General features: G+C 44.1%; 1 protein-coding gene across 1 annotated transcript in view; it reads left to right on the forward strand.

Moving 5' to 3' along the window:
- Positions 1 to 20,940, forward strand: part of dip2ca (disco-interacting protein 2 homolog Ca) — a 235,633-nt gene that overhangs the window by 161,341 nt on the left and 53,352 nt on the right. Inside the window, 2 exon segments of the mRNA XM_014190736.2 lie at positions 10,173 to 10,264; positions 13,078 to 13,188. Coding sequence (XP_014046211.2) covers positions 10,173 to 10,264; positions 13,078 to 13,188 — 203 coding nt within the window.

Raw genomic sequence — 20,940 nt, forward strand, 5'->3', positions numbered from 1 at the left:
AATCTTCTAGATTGACTGACCTTCATGTCTTAAAGTAATGATGGTCTGTCATTTCTCTTTGCTTATTTGAGCTGTTCTTGCCATAATATGGACTTTTACCAAATAGGGCTATCTTCTGTATACCACCCCAACCTTGTCACAACACAACTGATTGGCTCAAATTTATTAAGAAGGAAAGAAATTCCACAAATGTACTTTTACCAAGGCACACCTGTTAATTGAAATGCATTCCAGGCGAAGCTGGTTGAGAGAATGCCAAGAGTGTGCAAAGCTGTCATTTAAAATATATAAATATAAAAATATATATATATATATATATATATATATATATATATATTTCACCTTTATTTAACCAGGTAGGCTAGTTGAGAACAAGTTCTCATTTACAACTGCAACGTGGCCAAGATAAAGCAAAGCAGTTCGACACATACAACAACACAGAGTTACACATGGAATAAACAAACATACAGTAGAAAAAGTCTATATACCTTGTGTGCAAATGAGGTAGGATAAGGGAGGTAAGGCAATAAAGCGGCCATGTTGGCGAAGTAATTACAATATAGCAATTAAACACTGGAATGGTAGATGTGCAGAAGATGAATGTGCAAGTAGAGATACCGGGGTGCAAAGGAGCAAGATGAATGAATAAATAAATACAGTATGGGGGTGAGGTAGTTGGACGGGCTATTTACAGATGGGCTATGTACAGGTGCAGTGATCTGTGAGCTGCTCTGACAGCTGGTGCTTAAAGCTAGTGAGGGAGATATGAGTCTCCAGCTTCAGTTATTTTTGCAGTTTGTTCCAGTCATTGGCAGCAGAGAACTGGAAGGAAAGGCGGCCAAAGGATGAGTTGCCTTTGGGGGTGACAAGTGAGATATACCTGCTGGAGCGCATGCTACGGGTGGGTGCTGCTATGGTGACCAGTGAGCTGAGATAAGGCAGGGCTTTACCTAGCAGAGACTTGTAGATGACCTGAAGCCAGTGGGTTTGGCGACGGGTATGAAGCGAGGGCCAGCCAACGAGAGCGTACAGGTCGCAGTGGTGGGTAGTATATAGGGCTTTGGTGACAAAACGGATGGCACTGTGATAGACTGCATCCAATTTGTTGAGTAGAGTGTTGGAGGCTATTTTGTAAATGACATCGCCTAAGTTGGATCGGTAGGATGGTCAGTTTTACGAGGGTATGTTCGGCAGCATGAGTGAAGGATGATTTGTTGCGAAATAGGAAGCTGATTCTAGATTTAATTTTTGATTGGAGATGCTTAATGTGAGTCTGGAAGGAGAGTTTACAGTCTAGCCAGAGACCTAAGTAGTTGTCCACATATTCTAAGTCAGAACCGTCCAGAGTAGTGATGCTGGACGGGCGAGCAGGTGCGGGCAGCGATTGGTTGAAGAGCATGCATTTAGTTTTACTCGCATTTAAGAGCAGTTGGAGGCCACGGAAGGAGAGTTGTATGGCATTGAAGCGCGTCTTGAGGTTAGTTAACAGTGTCCAAAGAAGGGCCAGAGGTATACAGAATGGTGTCGTCTGCGTAGAGGTGGATCAGAGAATCACCAGCAGCAAGAGCGACATCATTGATGTATACAGAGAAGAGAGTCGGCCCGAGAATTGAACCCTGTGGCACCCCCATAGAGACTGCCAGAGGTCCGGACAACAGGCCCTCCGATTTGACACACTGAACTCTATCAGAGAAGTAGTTGGTGAACCAGGCGAGGCAATCATTTGAGAAACCAAGGCTGTTGAGTCTGCCGATAAGAATGTGGTGATTGACAGAGTCAAAAGCCTTGGCCAGGTCGATGAATACGGCTGCACAGTAATGTCTCTTATCGATGGCGGTTATGATACGTTTAGGACCTTGAGCATGGCTGAGGTGCACCCATGACCAGCTCTGAAACCAGATTGCAAAGCGGAGAAGGTTCGATGGGAATCGAAATGGTCAGGAATCTGTTTGTTAACTTGGCTTTCGAAGACCTTAGAAAGGCAGGGTAGGATAGATATAGGTCTGTAGCAGTTTGGGTGTAGAGTGTGGGGGTGACCGCGGAAGCTTTCCAATCTTTGAGAATCTCAGACGATACGAAAGAGGGGTTGAACAGGCTAGTAATAGGGGTCGCAACAATTTCGGCAGATAATTTTAGAGAGGGTCCAGATTGTCTAGCCCGGCTGATGTGTTGGGGTCCAGATTTTGCAGCTCTTTCAGAACATCAGCTATCTGGATTTGGGTGAAGGAGAAATGGGGGAGGCTTGGGCGAGTTGCTGTGTGGGGTGCAGGCCTGTTGACCGGGGTAGCCAGGTGGCCAGCCGTAGAAAAATGCTTATTGAAATTCTCAGTTATAGTGGATTTATCGGTGGTGACAGTGTTTCCTAGCCTCAGTGCAGTGGGCAGCTGGGAGGAGGTGTTCTTATTCTCCATGGACTTTACAGTGTCCCAGAACTTTTTTGAGTTTGTGCTACAGGATGCAAATTTCTGCTTGAAAAATCTAGCATTAGCTTTCCTTACTGCCTGTGTATATTGGTTCCTAACTTCCCTGAAAAGTTGCATATCACGGGGGCTATTCGATGCTAATGCAAAACGGCACAGGATGTTTTTGTGCTGGTCAAGGGCAGTCAGGTCTGGAGAGAACCAAGGGCTATATCTGTTCCTGGTTCTAAATTTTTTGAATGGGGCACTTTTAAAGAATAACCAGGCATCCTCTACTGACGGGATGAGGTCAATATCCTTCCAGGATACCCGGGCCAGATCGATTAGAAAGGCCTGCTCGCTGAAGTGTTTTAGGGAGCATTTGACAGTGATGAGGGGTGGTCGTTTGACCGCAGAACCCATTTACGGATGCAGGCAATGAGGCAGTGATCGCTGAGATCTTGGTTGAAAACAGCAGAGGTGTATTTGGAGGGCAAGATAGTTAGGATGATATCTATGAGGGTGCCCGTGTTTACGGATTTGGGGTTGTACCTGGTGGGTTCATTGATAATTTGTGTGAGATTGAGGGCATCAATCTTAGATTGTAGGATGGCCAGGGTGTTAAGCATGTCCCAGTTTAGGTCACCTAGCAGCACGAGCTTTGAAGATAGATGGGGTGCAATCAATTCACATATGGTGTCCGGGGCAGAGGGTGGTCTATAGCAAGCGGCAACGGTGAGAGACTTGTTTCTGGAAAGGTGGATTTTTAAAAGTACATACCTGGATAGTAAGACAGAACTCTGCAGGCTATCTCTGCAGTAGATTGCAACACCGCCCCCTTTGGCAGTTCTATCTTGTCGGAAAATGTTATAGTTAGGGGTGGAAATTTCAGGGTTTTTGGTGGTCTTCCTAAGCCAGGATTCAGACACGGCTAGGACATCCGGGTTGGCAGAGTGTGCTAAAGCAGTGAATAAAACAAACTTAGGGAGGAGGCTTCTAATGTTAACATGCTTTGAACCAAGGCTTTTCTGGTTACAGAAGTCAACAAATGAGAGCTCCTGTGGAGTAGGAGTGGAGCTAGGCACTGCAGGGCCTGGATTAACCTCTACATCACCAGAGGAACAGAGGAGGAGTAGGATAACGGTACGGCTAAAGGCTATCAGAACTGGTCGTCTAGTACGTTCGGGAACAGAGAGTAAAAGGAGCAATTTTCTGGACACGATAGAATAGATTCAAGGCATAATTTACAGACAAAGGTATGGTAGGATGTGAGTACATTGGAGGTAAACCTAGGCATTGAGTAATGATGACAGATATATTGTCTTTAGAGATGTTTAAACCAGGTGATGTCACCGCATATGTGGGAGGTGGAACTAAATGGTTGGTTAAGGCATATTGAGCAGGGCTAGAGGCTCTACAGTGAAATAAGACAATAATCACTAACCAGGACAGTAATGGACAAGGCATATTGATATTAGGGAGAGGCATGCGTAGCCGAGGGATCATAGGAGTCAGGTGACTGGTTGGGCCTGGCTGGAGACACGGCGATTCAGACAGCTAGCAGGCCGGGGCTAGCAAGCCAGCAGAAGGGCCTTAGAGGGACGTCGCGATGGAGGAAAGTTTGTTTTAGCCTCCACGTGCGGTGACGTCGATAGATCAGTCGTGATGGATTAGTAGGGTACCGCGTAGCAGAGGGGTCCAAGTCCAATTGGCAAAATAGGTATAGTGGCCCAAGAAATTGGCCGATGGATCTATTCAGCTAACAGTCCAATATGATCTAGACAGCTAGCGGGCCGCGGCTAGCAGGCTAGCAGATGGGCATTCAGGGGACGTCACGACGGAGGGGCCAGTTGAGTACCCCCTCGAGCAGAGTACGTCGGTAGTCCAGTCGTGAAGGATCGGCGGGGTTCCGTGCCCCGTACCGGCAGTAGAAGGGGTCCGGGTATGGTAGCCCAGGAGTGGCTGATGGGCCTCTTCAGCTAGCATGGAAATGGGCCTAGCATGGGCTAGCTCCAGGCTAATTAGTGCTTGCTTCAGGACAGACATTAGCCAGGAGTAGTCACTCGGATTGCAGCTAGCTTGCTGCGATGATCCAGGTGAAAAGGTTCAGAGCTTGCGGTAGGAATCTGGGGATATGGAGAGAAAACAGGTCTGGTATGCTCTGGTTTGAATCGCGTTATACAAACTGGCAAGAGCTTTCCAAGCTAAAGGTTAGCTGATGACCGCTAGCAGCTGATTACTAGTTAGTAGCTAGTGAGCTGACTAGCTTCTGTTGGGGGATTCCGGTTCCGAGGTAAATAAAAATACTTTAGATAAAAACAGATCCACACCACATTGGGTGAGGCGGGTTGCAGGAGAGTATTTTGAAGTTGAGGTTTAGAAAAAAAAAAGATATGCAAAGAAAAATATAAAAAGATATATACATGGGACATGACAAGAAGGACAAAGACGTCTGACTGCTACGCCATCTTGGATAATTTAGCTATTTAGTTCAATGGTATAATACTTTGTCATCAACGCAAAGGGTGACTCCTTTGAATAATTTAAAATATCAAATATATTTGGATTTGTTTAACACTTTTTTGGTTACTACATGACTCCATATGTGTTATTTCATTTATTTTTGATGTCTTCACTATTATTCTACAATGTAGAAAATAGGAAAAATAAGGAAAAACCCTTGAATGAGTAGGTGTGTCCAAACTTTTGACTGGTACTGTGCATTTTACATTTTTGTAATTTAGCAGATGCTCTTGTCCACAGCATACATTTTCATACTTTTTTCTGTACTGGTCCCCGTGGGAATCCAACCCACAACCTTGGCGTTGCAAACGCCATACTTTACCAGCTGAGCCACACTGGACCCCCACATTTGTAATTTACATAGCTATTTAGTTCAGTGGTATAATACTTCGTCTCTCACTTAGAGGTCTTTAAGTTAAGTGTATTGTAATAGATTTAAATATGAAAAGTTAAATCCACTCTTGTTAATAAATCAGTGGCAATCGAGAATTGTATTGCATTATGTTTGCAGCCCTGCATTGTAATACTGTGACACTAGACACTCAGACTATTCCTCTCTGCTTACTTAGATTCAAGTTATTCTCCCAAGTCCCACTTAAAATAAATTGTTTGTGGTCGAGGGGTGTACAATTATTTGGAGAGAAAAGCTCTGCCTCAGTACACTAACTTTTATGAATTTAGAACTTCTGGGGCGGGGACCCCTGTGAAGCTGTGAGAATGAAATTACATGTAGGTTGCGTCCCGAATGGCAGCCCATTCTCTATATAGTGCTCTACTTTTGACCAGATCTCTATGGGTCGTAGTCAAAAGTAGAGCACTACATAGGAAATAGTGTGCCATTTGGGGAGCAACCGTAGACAATCCTGCACACCATGTCCCAGCTCCCCACCCGCTGCTAACTGAGTCATGGAGACATGACTGGCAGATAGGCAGCATCCCCCACAGGAATAACATAGCCTGCTTCCCAAATGGCACCCTATTTCCTATATAGTGCAATACTTTTAACTAAGGCCCATAGGGCTCTGGTTAAAAGTAGTGCAGTATATTGAAAATAGTGTGCCATTTGGGATGAAGCCATAAAACCCCAGTCAGTTAGCACCATCATGCAGCCCAAATCAGGCCTCAATGGAACTAGTGCAGTGTCTGTCAGTCTGCTCTGTCTGTATGGCTGTCGCTGTGAACATATTGATTTATAAAGTGAGGTGGCTGATTGGACAGTGCTCACCAGACTGTGAAATGTCTGCAGCCAGCATACCCTGTGTCAGGAGCCTAGCTTCGAGGCCCAGCTCTCTGGGAGGGAAGAGACGGTTGGTCGGGTGAGAGGGCTACTGGGCCCTGTGCTGTGTGAACAACTCTGTCTTCAGTGTGCAGTGCTGAATCTTAATCTGACTCTCTGAAGTGAACCTTGAGTGAATCTCTGTCGTCTCTCTCTCTCTTTCTCGCTCTTTCTGTCTCTGTAGTCTCTCTGTAGTCTCGTTCTACTCTCTCTCGTGCTCTTCTTACCTTACCCATTTCTCTTTCTACTCTCTCTCTCAATTTTTTTTCTTCTAATCAATTCAATTTGCTTTATTGGCATGACGCAACAATGTACATATTGCCAAAGCTTACTTTGGATATTTACAATATGAAAATAATAAGAATCAAAATGATCAACGGGACAACAGTAACAACAATAACCATACATTTAACAATAAGCATACAGTAGAGGACATGTGCAGGTTGATTGGTCTGCAAGACATTGTCCCTCATCTTATGGCAGGCGCAATGTAGTGCGCTGCCAACCCACAGCTCTCTGCGTCCTCCCCCAACAGGACTCTCTCTCGCTCTCTACCTCTCTCTACCTCTCGCTCTCTACCTCTCGCTCGCTCGCTCTCTCTACCTCTTTACCCTCTCTCTACATCTATCTCTCTCTCTCTCTACATCTATCTTCCTCTCTATTCTCTATGTCTACACTCTCTACTCTATCTCTACTCACTCTACTCTCTCTCTCGCGTTCTCTCTCTCTGTCAACACTCTCTACTCTCTCTGTCTACTCTCTCTCTGTCAACACTCTCTACTCTCTCTACTATCTTTACTTTCTATGTCTACCCTCTCTACTCTCTCTCTACTATCTTTACTCTCACTACTCTCTCTCTACTCTGTCTACACTCTACTCTCTCTCTACTATCTTTACTCTGTCTACACACTACTCTCTCTACTATCTTTACTCTCTCTACTCTCTCTCTGTTTACACGCTTTACTCTCGCTACTCTCTCTCTACTATCTTTACTCTGTCTACACTCTACTCTTTCTACTATCTTTACTCTCTCTCTACTATCTCTACTCTCTCTCTGTTTACACACTACTCTTTCTACTATCTTTACTCTCTCTCTACTATCTTTACTCTCTCTCTGTTTACACACCTACTCTTTCTACTATCTTTACTCTCTATGTCTACATGCTCTACTCTCTCTACTATCTTTACTCTCTCTCCACTCTCTACACTCTCTACTCTCTTCTCTCTCTGTCTACACACTCTACTCTCTCTACTATCTTTACTCTCTCTCTGTCTACACACTCTACTATCTTTACTCTGTCTACACACTACTCTTACTCTCTCTCTGTCTACACACTCTACTCTCTCTACTATCTTTACTCTGTCTACACACTACTCTCTCTACTATCTTTACTCTCTCTCTGTTTACACACTCTACTCTTTCTACTATCTTTACTCTCTCTACTATCTCTACTCTCTCTCTGTTTACACACTCTACTCTTTCTACTATCTTTACTCTCTCTCCACTCTCTACACTCTACTCTCTCTACTATCTTCACTCTCTCTCTACACTCTACTCTCTCTCTACTATCTTTACTCTCTCTACTCTCTCTACTCTCTCTCTACTATCTTTACTCTCTCTGTCTACACTCTCTACTCTTTCTACTATCTTTACTCTCTCTACACTCTACTCTCTCTCTACTATTTCTCTCTCTCGCTCTCTTCTTGCTGTGCCTCACTGTTGTTAATTCCTCTGGTTTCTCTGGGATGCTTCATGATGAGGACAAGGTCATTTTGCTTACAGCGTCAACTCCTACATGAAAGCTTTATCGCAATACAGATAGGATTAATTCCTCAACTCCTACACGATAGCTCTATAATACAGATATGATTAATTCCTCAACTCCTACATGATAGCTTTATCGTAATACAGATAGGATTCATTTCTCAACTCCTACATGATAGCTTTATCGTAATACAGATATGATTCATTCCTTCTAATCAGTGTCTCTGGGTACCAAAAAAATCCGATTTTTTAATTACATGAATTTATCATCCAGAAATTGGCTAGTTAAATGCACACACTGCACTGCAGTTAAACAGTGGGACTGTAGGCAATATCTATCCCATCCTTTATAATGAGCGCTATGTATTGTAGAAAGAGTGGTATCCATTTAAGCCATCCTTAGATAAATGATTAGATTAGGATCATTTCATTTAACGATGGGCCGACTAGAGATCACAGCACCGTGATAGAACAACATTTCCCTCCAGTACTGTATCCCAAATGGCACCCTATTCCTTATATAGTGCACTACTTTGACCAGAGCCCTGGTCAAAAGTAGTGTACTAAGTAGTGTACTTAAGTAGGGGGATATGGTGCCATTTGGGCCTATGTAATTTAAATGTAAAATGACTGTTGACTGGGGTGCGTCATTACGTGATCATGGAAACATAGCGCTCCGTATCTAGGAAGGTAATATTCTGCATTATTCACTGTCTATGGGCCATTAATAAAGATAATGATGATAATGCCTAAGTCATGCTGTATGCCCTCATTAGTTTAACTCAAGCTCCCAAGCTAAGTAGTTTATATAATAATCCAGTTCAAAATAATAGTGTACTGTTTTTTTTTTTTTCCAGAGGGAAAGCTAGCTGAAATGTTATTTTTGTACACCTTCACAGGACTGTAGGCTGAAATGTTATTTTTGTACACCTTCACAGGACTGTAGGCTGAAATGTTACTTTTGTACACCTTCACAGGACTGTAGGCTGAAATGTTATTTTTGTACACCTTCACAGGACTGTAGGCTGAAATGTTATTTTTGTACACCTTCACAGGACTGTAGGCTGAAATGTTATTTTTGTACACCTTCACAGGACTGTAGGCTGAAATGTCTATCCATGCAGTAGATTGAATCAGTAGAGATCCACTGAGCTTGTAGAGCTGAGATCACCTAGAGATCTCTGAGAGAAAGAAACGCCAAACTGACAGAAAGAGAAGTTGCATGCGTGTGCGCACGCACACATACACAAACCTGACAATGTTTAGGCAAACCAGGAGTTGGGTGTGGTGTAAACACAGTGTAGGTACGACACAGCCAAAGACTGACTCTTCACTTCTCAGGGTGCCAGGTCTGGTGTCACGGAGTCCCCATGTCACCACTGAGTCAGTTAGTCAGCCCTCAAAGGAAAGTCTGTCTCTCTCAAATGGCACCCTATATCCTATATAGTGCACTGCTTTTGACCAGGGCCCATAGGGCCCCTTTATAATAGTGCACTATAAAGGGAATAGGGTGCCATTTGAGATGCAAACAGGACCAGACACACTGTCGCCACGCTACCTCAGAGTCCTCCAAGGAACACCCTCAGCTCTCTCTTCCTCTCAGCATCTGGAGAACTGTTACCGTAACCAGGCAGATCAGAGCTGGGTCGTATTCATTAGGCACCAAATGGAAGAAACTTGGAGAAACTACCTGAACTTGTCCAATAAGAAATGCTCATTTTTTATTTCCATTGCATAACATTTCAAAACATTTTTGTTGCGTTGTACTCTAATGAATACAACGCTGGCAAGTCGTTTGCTTTCTCACTGATATGAGTACAAACGCTTTTTCTTCAAGCTTTAGTCGGTTCCGAGAAATGTTAAGTACTTGGCTCAAAATAATGTTTAGTTCATCATCCAGAAAGGGAGGTTCTAGTTACCTGGACGTTGATTATTATTACCAACCAATACAACCAGACATCCCCACAATGTACTGAAGATTGAATAAGAAAAACGTCATTGTCTTTTTTGTGCTTTTCGATCATTATCTATTCAAGCAGCCTACATTGTATTTTTTCCCATGCTGCTCTTTGATGTGCTCCCTCTCTTTCCTCTTCCTCCTGAGGTTGTTTGGAGTGGGTCTATAACAGTGATGCTACCATCTTTGCCCTGGGTCCATAGCCTCTGAATCAGATCGTTGACCAGTGTTTATTTTGATTTAACCCTGTAGGAAAACTTTGGGTGCGGAGTATGAAGGTGGCCTATAACATCCTCCACAAGCTGGGGAGCAAGCAGGAACCTATGGTCAGACCTGGAGACCGGGTGAGTACGGGGAGGGAGGTAACCAATAACAGAGGGAGAGAGGAAGGAATGGATGGAGTTGGGGATAGGTGAAGGGGGTGGGGAGAGATGGATGTAGTGAAGGAGGGATAAAGAGATGGGGTAGGGAGAAAATGGGTGAAGGAGGGTGGGAGTGATGAAGGGGTGGATGGATTAAGGGAGGTGCGAGGGAGAGGGGGAGAGAGGGAATGGTTGAGGGGGGGGAAGGAGAGAGGGAAGGAATGACGGAGAGTTGGAGGAAGGGAGGCCTGTGCTTGAGCTCCAGCGTCTGTCTACGTGCAGAGTGAATCTTACCTAGCAGCAAGCAGAATCATGTCCACTACAGGATCCAAGATAAGCACCAGCCATCAGGCTTAATGTTCTGTGTTCAGGCTCAGGACATGGCCTAGGATTAGGTACTTCACTGGCCACTGTTATCTATCATGACTGTATCTGAGAGTTACTGTACACTCTCCCTTTAGATCTTCACAATCTTTACTACTGTTATCTTTACTACTGTTATCTTTACTACTGTTATCTTTACTACTGCCATCTTTACTACTGCTATCTTTACTACTGCCATCTTTACTACTGCCATCTTTACTACTGTTATCTTTACTACTGCCATCTTTACTACTGCCATCTTTACTACTGCCATCTTTACCACTGCCATCTTTACCACTGCCATTATTTACAACTCACGGTATACATTAACACAACATGTCGCCAGCTTTGAATTACGAGTAGAGGATTGTAATGAACTATAAACTTTCCATATTGTTCCAATCTGTGTTCGCCAAGTCTCCTCGTCATCCATCCTATTATGAGGATGTTGCTTTGTTCCTTTCATCTAGGTAGGGTTATTCCCCTCTGCTTGCTTGGTAGGACATATGGGCCCTGGTCAAAAGTAGTCCACTATAAAGGCAACAGTATGCTATTTGGGACGCACCCAAGCTGGCGTCATGCCAGTGTTTCCTTGTTAACTAGAGGAGTAGTTAATTACTGTACAGAACGTTTCTTCTCCCACCCCCTCCCTGTAAATTACAAAGTAGCATTGACTAGACTTTTCATAAAGAGTTTATTGAAGCCTATAATAAGTCCCTCTAGAGCTGCGTGGAGGTTTATCAGGATGGGATGTGTCACGGCTCACACGGTAACAGCACGGAAATAGAGGAAAAAATATTTTTTCAGGGTGACATTGAACACTCTGAAAAAAGATTTTACAGCACCCAGAAATGGCAGTTGTTTGTATTGACACAGTCTGTATGGAAAAGGGAATTCAAGGAAAGCATGGAGTTGTTTAACTACGAACTGTTCCTCACGGGACAACGCTCTTAAATACAGGTAAGGTTACCTGCTGTAGCTAGCTATAGTAACCTTATCCTTTTGAACACGACCGGGCTTGGTCAATGACTGTCACAAATGGCACCCTATTCCCTATAGGGCTCAGGTCAAAAGTAGTGCACTATATAGGGAATAGGGTGCCATTTGAGACTGTATGTAGAGGACATGCAGTAATGTGGTACTGTGTTCCATCCATGGAGGTGCACACTTCCACCCCCAGATGCTGTTCAGTCAGGGCTACAGTATGGTTCTCTGTCCAACATGGGAACCATTAACAGCACTTAGAACTACATTTACTGTTATCGAGCGCACACACACACACACTGTTATCAGTCCTACCACCAGGCCAGACATGCAGCCTGGTTCACATCTGATCCAACATGCAGTAACACCAGATAACAAGGATCTAGGATCTAGGAAGTTGTCCTTTTTTTGTGTTGAGAAGCATTGTAATTTTGTGTGATCTGCTCCTCTCTGTTGGGGCCTGCTGGAGCTGAGAGCTGCATTAGGCAGATGAAAGTGTCTGGAGGAGATAACATCGTGTGTGTGTGTGTGTGTGTGTGTGTGTGAGAGAGATATGTTTACTGTTAAACAAAAGTGAAACACATTGTTTTTTATCTATTTCAGTTGCTTTGGCAATGTAAACATGTGTTTCCCATGCCAATAAAGCCCTTTGAATTGAAGTGAGATAGTGAGAGAGAGGCCAGATGCTCAGTGAGAGGTCTGCATCCCACCGTTCTGATAAGGCTGCCTGCCTTGCTGCTGACGCTCAATCGGCCCCTTTGTAGACAAAGATTGCGTCCCAAACGGCACCCTATTCTATTTACAGTGTACTACTTCTGACCAAGGCCCATAGGGCTCTGTTAAAAAATAGTGCACTTTATAGGGAATATGGTGCCATTTGGGAAGCAACCAAACTCATTTTCTGACTCCAGTGTTGAGGAGAAAAGGCCCTCTTTTTGAACCAGGTTTAGACATCACCAATCATCTGTCAGTGGGTGAAAATAAACTCCCTCAACAGGCTGACTTCACTGGGCTCATGGGATAATGTTAACAGCATGGTTTCATATCTTAGCATGTTGTCATATTTTATGAGCTTTGAGTTTGGGCTGCATTTGGGACCTTGTCATCACAACACTGACCTAAAACGCCTCAGTTTCCGATGATTGATGAGATTTCAGACATACAGATTTTCTGCTGCTTCTTAACCGATATGGACAAATTTACAGACCTTAGATTATCAGCACATATGAAGGGTTTCCACTTTACTAAAATCTCCTTTCTTTCAAGTCAGAAAGCATACCATGTTTGAGCTTTTTCCACAAACCTCCCCCTTTAAAGTCAGAATGCATATAGAGGATATCTATTGGTAACCTAACCAATTGTATATGGGTGGGTTAGTGGGTGATTTCCCATTACTGTTATATAATGACCACTTCTGTCTAACCTTGATGTGATTTATCTGTCCACAGGTAGCTCTGGTCTTTCCCAACAACGACCCGGCTGCCTTCATGGTTGCCTTTTACGGATGCCTACTGGCCGAACTTGTCCCTGTGCCAATTGAAGTGCCACTTACGAGAAAGGTAAGGCCGCACACACGTGCACGCAAGCGCACACACACACACCACACACACACTTGTGTACGTGTGTGTCCTCCTCGGTCATCCTTTGCAGTCAGGAGATCAGTCTGGTCCCTTCTCTAGTGAAGTTGGAGGTCAGAGTGGAGAATAGCTGTTGGCTACACAGTGTGTAGAACCAGAAGACTGGGGGGAGTTTTTCACTAGTGAACAGGTCTGTCTTGTAAATAAAAATAGAGAAAATACTAAAGAATGGAGGCTCCTGGAAGTTGGTGGTGTGTTCTTCTGTTATGATGCAACTCACGTCCTAATGTGACTCAGTCTGCCTGCCTGCCCTGACCAGTTCTGGCTCTGTGGTTCAGTCGGAGGATCAAAGCATGTAATTCTGGCCATAGGGAGGAGGTCTGGGGAAGAGGAGGTCTGGGGGAGGTGGAGAACATCCAGAGAGATAGCAGTCAGTAGTGCATTGATGTGTCCTATGCTACAGGGGCAAACAGAGCACAGGTTCTGTCCTATATAGGGAATAGGGTGCCATTTGGGATGTAGCCACTCTCTCCAACAGGGCCAGTCAGACAGAGGCAGACTCAGGCAGTGAGGCTGGAGCTGAAGTCATCCTGATAACTGGAGGGTGATCAACAGGGGGAAGTGATTTGGGAGCAGTTGGTTCTCTCTGGATGAGGCTGTTTTCCAAATAGTCACCCTATTCCCTATGTAGTATACTACTTTTGACCAGGTCCCACAGGAATATGGTGCTATCTGGGACACATACAGATTTATCTTCATAGAGGAGGACTAAAGCTATGTCACCACTCTGTGCTGAGGGGGAGTCACTTGGCTTATTAACACAGTTGTGGGCAAGTGTCCTCTTCCAGGGGTGTACTTTTACATCAAAGCTTCTTCAAGCTACAGAAACAGGAGAGAGAGGCTCCAGCCCTATGAGCTGTTCTGGCTTGGACAAGGCTTACTTTACCTACAGTTGTCATAGTGTAATATTTCTGGAGGGGGCCATAGAGAAACCAGACGGCCATGATGTCTCCACAGCATCTGGATCCAATGGGGATTATTAAACAAGACTTTGTAGTTCCACTCTCTGTGGGAGAACATCACTGGTATAATGCTCAGATATGGTCAGATCAGTGTTACGGGAAGCAGGTATCCTAGTGGTTAAGAGCGCTGGGTCAGTAATTGAAAGGTTGCTGGTTCAAATCTCTCAGCCAACTAGGTAAGAAATCTGTTGATGTGCCCTTGAGCAAGGCACTTAACCCTAATTGCTCCTGTAAATCACTCTGGATAAGAGTGTCTGCTAAATGACAAAAATGTAAATGTAAAATGTCCTCATAACATTGTATTATGTTATGCTGCAGTAATAATGGGAAAATATAGCAAGCAATGCATTTCAGCAATTTACAGGCACTGTATACACTGTGTACAAACATTAAGAACACCTGCTCTTTCCATGACAGACTCACCAGGTGAATCCATCTGAAATATATAATCCCTTATTGATGTCTCTTGTTAAATCCACTTCAGTCATCGTAGCTGAAGGGGAGGAGACAGGTTAAATAAGGATTTTAAGCCTTGAGCCAATTGAGACATGGATTGTGTATGTGTGCCAGTCAGAGGGTGAATGGGCAAGACAAAAGATTGAAGTGCCTTTCAACAGAGTATGGTAGTAGGTGCCAGGCGTACCGGTTGGTGTCAAGAAATGCGAGGCTGCTGGGTTGTTCATGCTCAACAGTTTCCCGTATGTATTAAGAATGGTCCATTCAGCCAAAGGACATCCAGACAACTTGACACAATTGTCTTGCTTTTACAGTATTTGGAGGTATCAGATATCTGAGTACTATGCAGAGATAGGAGCCATACAGTACACCAAAGGCTCTGAATTGTACAAATCAGAAGGATATCCCACCCCTTTGTGGGATCAAATGTTCTAAAATAAGCTGCATAACAAAAAGGAAACAACCTTTAATCTAACTGCACTGTCCAATTTACAGTAGCTATTACAGTGAAAGAATACCATGCTATTGTTTGAGGAGAGTGCACCATTTCGAACTTGAAAAGTTTATATTAAACTAATTAGGCACATTTGGGCAGTCTTGATACAAAATGTTGAACATAAATGCAATGGTTCGTTGGATCAGTCTTAAACTTTGCACTTACACTACTGCCATCTAGTTTTGGAATAATATCGGCAAAATCTAAATTGCACCTGGGCTGGAATAATACATTATGTCCTTTCTCTTGCATTTTAAAGATGATGATACAAAAAAAGACAAAAGAACGGTTGTTGTTTTCTTTGTATTATCTTTTACCAGATCTATTGTGTTATATTCTCCTACATTCCTTTCACATTTCCACAAAAAACATTTTTTTCCTTTGAAATGGTACCAAGAATATGCATATCCTTGCTTCAGGGCCTGAGCTACAGGAAGTTAGATTTGGGTATGTCATTTTTGGCCCAAAAAATTAAAAAGGGGCGGATTCTTAAGAAGTTAATGCAGCCAAACTCATCACATTAATCCAAATATCCTCAACGGAACCTTGGGACAAGCCGTCAGAAAGAATCTGTCACGGTTGTCGTAGGGTAGAGCGGACCAAGACGCAGCGGGAATATGTGCACTCATCTTCTTTTATTATACGGACAAAGAAGGTAAACCAAAATAAATACATACACAACAACAAATAACAGGCCAGTAAGGCACAGAGCTATACACAGCACAATCTCCCACAAAATACCAACACATACCTATTTATAGGACCCTCAATCAGAGGCAACAAGAAAACACCTGCCTCCAATTGAGAGTCCAACCCCCAATTACCTAAACATAGAAATACAAATGACTAGACTAAACATAGAAATACATAGAACATTGCCCAAAACCCGGAATAATAAATCAAACACCCCACTAAACACACAACCACCCCGAACCACATAAAACAAATACCCCCTGCCACGTCCTGACCAAACTACAATAACAAATAACCCCTATTACTGGTCAGGACGTGACAGAATCAGAAAGATTTGACCGCAGTTTACTGTACATGTCACAGATAGGAGCTTAGTTACCAGCATCTTTGTTAATATGGCTGGTTAAAAAAACTAAAAATACTCTGAAAACCGTATATTTCATTCTCCCTGCAACTAGCACAAAACCAATGTGCCTGATATGCACTGAGTCCGTAGCTCTTGTGAAAAGTGCCAATGTTAAGCGCCTTTATAACACCAGGCATAGTGAATTTGATCAGATGTATCCCCTGAACACGGAGGTGAGAACGAACAAGATTCACCAACTCAAATCCCAATATGAGAGGTCCACTAAAGTCCTTGTCAATTCCCTGACAGGCCAACAACATGCAATGGAGTGTTCACTGAGGATACATGTTCAGACGATGAGTTGGTAAAAGAATGCATATGAGAAGTTGCTGACACCTTGCTTGAAGGTAAACAAAAAGATGAGCTCAAGGAAAAGATCAAACAGATCCCACTGTCACATTCCACAGCAATGAGGACAACTGAAAAATTAGCTGAAGATTTAACTTCACAACTTGATGAGGCCATTCAGAATGCACCATGCATTTCATTAGCTCTGGATGAATCAACAGATAACACTGACAATGCCCAGCTTCTGGTGTTTGTCAGGTTTTATAATGAAACAATGAAGAAATGTTGTGAGGAGCTGTTGAGCTTAACAAATCTAGAAGCACATACGCGGGGTGAGGATATCTATGAGGTCATCAAAGGGATGCTGACAAAAAGGGGGCGAGATCTGAAGTCAGTATTCTCCATCAGCACAGATGGCACTCCAGCCATGATGGGAAGAGGGAGAGGACTGGTTGTACATTTGAAAGAGGACCATCCTGACCTGACATCATATCACTGCATCATCCATCAATCTGTCCTGTGTACCAGTCTGGGAAAATAGTATTCTGAGGTCATGACAACGATTATGAAACTGATCACCTTTTTGAGCGCAGCATCATCCCTACAACACCGCCTGCTACGAGGCATTTTGTGTGTAGGGTGTGTGATATGTTAACAGCAGTACGGGCTTTCCAGAAGAAATTAGAGCTTTTCAAGAATGATCTCGTCCACTTCCCCAATCTTCTGGTGCAAACGCAGGGAGACAAAGATGTTCCCAACCATGTTGATTTCATCCAGAAGCTGATGGATAATTTCAAGGCTCGATTTAATGACTTCACTGTTGGAAGAGAACATCCAAACCCCCTTCTTGGTCACAAAGAAGCAAAACAGATTTTCATATGGGTAGATGTTACATCACTGCAAATGGAGTTGATTGAGCTGCAAGAAAATGTGTCTTTGAAGGCGCAGGCTGGTGATTGTGACCCTGTCACTTTCTGGGGGAAGATGGTGCCTGCAGCTGATGTCCCTGTTCTCAAGAAACTGGCACTATACAGTTCCACTCAAAAGTTTGGACACTTTTTTTGAGATTCTTCAATGTAGCCAACCTTTACCTTGATGACAGCTTTGCACACTCTTGTCATTCTCTCAACCAGCTTCACCTGGAATGCATTTAAATTAACAGGTGTGCTTTTAAAAGTTAATTTGTGGAATTTATTTCCTTCTTTAATGCGTTTGAGTCAATCGATTGTGTTGTGACAAGGTAGGGGTGGTATACAGAAGATAGCCCTATTTGGTTAAAGACCAAGTCCATATTATGGCAAGAATAAGCAAAGATAAATGACAGTCCAGCATTACTTTAAGACGTGAAGGTCAGCCAATACGGAAAATTTGCAGTCGCAAAAACCATCAAGCACTATGATGAAACTGGCTCTCATGAGGACCGTAACAGGAAAGGAAGACCCATTGTTACCTCTGCTGCAGAGGACAAGATCATTAGAGTTACCAGCCTCAGAAATTGCAGCCCAAATAAATGCTTCACAGAGTTCAAGTAACAGACACATCTCAACATCAATTGTTCAGAGGAGACTGTGTGAATCAGGCTTTCATGGTAGAATTGTTGCAAAGAAACCACTGCTAAAGGACACCAATAAGAACAAGAGACTTGCTTGGGTCAAGAAACACGAGCAATGGACATTATACCGGTGGAATTCTGTCCTTTGGGATTCCTTTGGGAAATTTGAGATTCTTGGTTCCAACCGGCATGTCTTTGTGAGACGCAGAGTAGGCGAACAGATGATCTCCGTATGTGTGGTTCCCACCGTGAAGCATGTAGGACGTGGTGTGATGGTGCTTTGCTGGTGACACTGTCTGTGATTTATTTAGAATTCAAGGCACACTTAACCATCCTGGCTACCACAGAGATTTACCATCTCATCTGGTTTGCACTTAGTGGGACAATCATTTGTTTTTCAACAGGACAATGACCCTAAACACACCTCCAGGCTGTGTTTGACCAAGAAGGAGCGTAATGGAGTGCTGCATCAGATGATCTGGCCTCCACAATCACCCGACCTCAACCCAATTGAGATGGTTTTGGATGAGTTGGCCCGCAGAGTGAAAGCAAAGCAGCCAACAAATGCTCAGCAAATGTGGGAACTCCTTCAAGACTATTGGAAAAGCCTTCCAATTGAAGCTGGTTGAGAGAATGCCAAGAGGGTGGCTACTTTAAAGAATCTCAAATATAAAATATATTTTTGGAATTGAGTAACACTTTTTTGGTTACTACATGATTTTATATGTGTTATTTCATAGTTTTGATATAGCTGTGTCCAAACTTTTGACTGTAAAGTCACAAGTAACTTTATTAAAATCAAATACCGCACCAGGCTCACCAATGAACACCTGCACCGGTGTCTGAGTTGCTCTCACACCATTTTTGCCTAAGTTCAAAGCATTGGCAGGAGACGACGGGGAATTCCTCTCATTGATGCAGGGCAAGACCCAGAGTGACTTCTACATGAATATTACATGGCCCACAGTGACGTTCTGTGCATTCAGATTATTATTTTTGCTCAACTCTCCTTTGTTCTCCAGAAAACATGCACTTTATTTCATTTAAATATATATTTTTTTTTTATTCAAAGGTCATGTACACTGGTTCACAGTGCATAGACAATTATGCAACCACTTTTGTACTTCAGCAATGCCTATGTTTGTTGCTACGCTGTACCACAGCGCCGATAAAGGAAAATATCCATCCGGACTTTTGTGTAACTGGACCTTCTCAAATAGTAGTACCCCTGCTTTAAAGCATTCACTTTAACAGGGTGTATTAACATGTGTCTCAATAAAACAGTTTGAATAATTCTAGATATTGAAGTAACAGTAGAATGGATAGATGGATAATAGTGTCTGCTAAATAGCATATATTATATTATGCCTATAAGACAACTCTGCCTCTCAAGTCTGCATGCAGCCAGTAGCTCACACATAGTCGTCCCACACACACACTCGACTGTGATGGAACTCAAGTGAAGGAACATCACCAGTTGAGGAGTAACTAGCCGCTCCCTTCCCCTTCAGCCTTCCCTCCCCTTTTACCCTTCACCGCTTCCTTCACCCTTCCCTCCCATTTTACCCTTCACCGTTTCCCTCACCCTTCCCTCCCCTTTTACCCTTCACTGTTCCCTTCCCTCCCCTTTTACCCTTCACTGTTCCCTTCCCTCCCCCTTTACCCTTTACCCTTCCCTCCCCCCTTTTACCCTTCACCGCTTCCCTTCCCTCCCCCTTTACCCTTTACCTTCCCTCCCCCTTTTACCCTTCACTGTTCCCTCACCCTTCCCTCCCCTTTTACCCTTCACTGTTCCCTTCCCTCCCCCGTTTACCCTTCACTGTTCCCTTCCCTCCCCTTTTACCCTTCACTGTTCCCTTCCCTCCCCCTTTACCCTTTACCCTTCCCTCCCCCCTTTTACCCTTCACCGCTTCCCTCACCCTTCCCTCCCCGTTTACTCTTCACTGTTCCCTTCCCTCCCCCCTTTACCCTTCCCTTCCCTCCCCGTTTACCCTTCACTGTTCCCTTCCCTTCCCTCCCCCCTTTACCCTTCCCTCCCCCTTTACCCTTCCCTTCCCTCCCCCTTTACCCTTCCCTTCCCTCCCCCTTTACCCTTCACCCTTCCCTCCCCCTTTACCCTTCACCCTTCCCTTCCCTCCCCCTTTAGCCTTCACTGTTCCCTCCCCCTTTACCCTTCACCCTTCCCTCCCCCTTTACCCTTCACCCTTCCCTCCCCTCTTTACCCTTCACCCCCCCAAGCTCTCTCTTGTTTTACCCCTACCACCTCACCTCTCTGCCTTTTCCCATCTTGCTTACTCACACACATTCACACATCCCTCTCTTTCTTGCCCTCTCTGCTTTCTCTCTGCTGTCTCTTCCCATCTCCGTCTGTTTCCCTTCATCCCGGCTCAATTAGATATTCTGCTGACTCAGGTTCAGCTGATGCAGGAAGACAGGCAGGCAGGAAGACAGGCAGGCAGGAAGACAGGCAGGCAGGAAGACAGGCAGGCAGGAAGACAGGCAGGCAGGAAGACAGACAGACAGGCATGAAGACAGACATGCAGGAAGACAGACAGGCAGGAAGACAGACAGGCAGGCAGGAAGACAGACAGGCAGGAAGACAGACAGGCATGCAGGCAGGGCTATGGGCCCAGTTTAAGCAGAGAGATGGGGTCTGAGACAGAAAGGCTGCATACTCTAGTATAGAATAGGAAACCCCCTAGCTCAGGGCTGCAGGGCCTGCTTTCATTAGTGTTACTGTCTCCTCCATATGAGCTGGTGTGGGCCCACACACACTGTCAGAGAGAGGGGGGGGACCATGCAGTGTGTGTGAACGGCAGGA

Source organism: Salmo salar, chromosome ssa03 (genome assembly GCF_905237065.1).
Source record: "Salmo salar chromosome ssa03, Ssal_v3.1, whole genome shotgun sequence".
Classification (NCBI taxonomy): domain Eukaryota; kingdom Metazoa; phylum Chordata; class Actinopteri; order Salmoniformes; family Salmonidae; genus Salmo; species Salmo salar.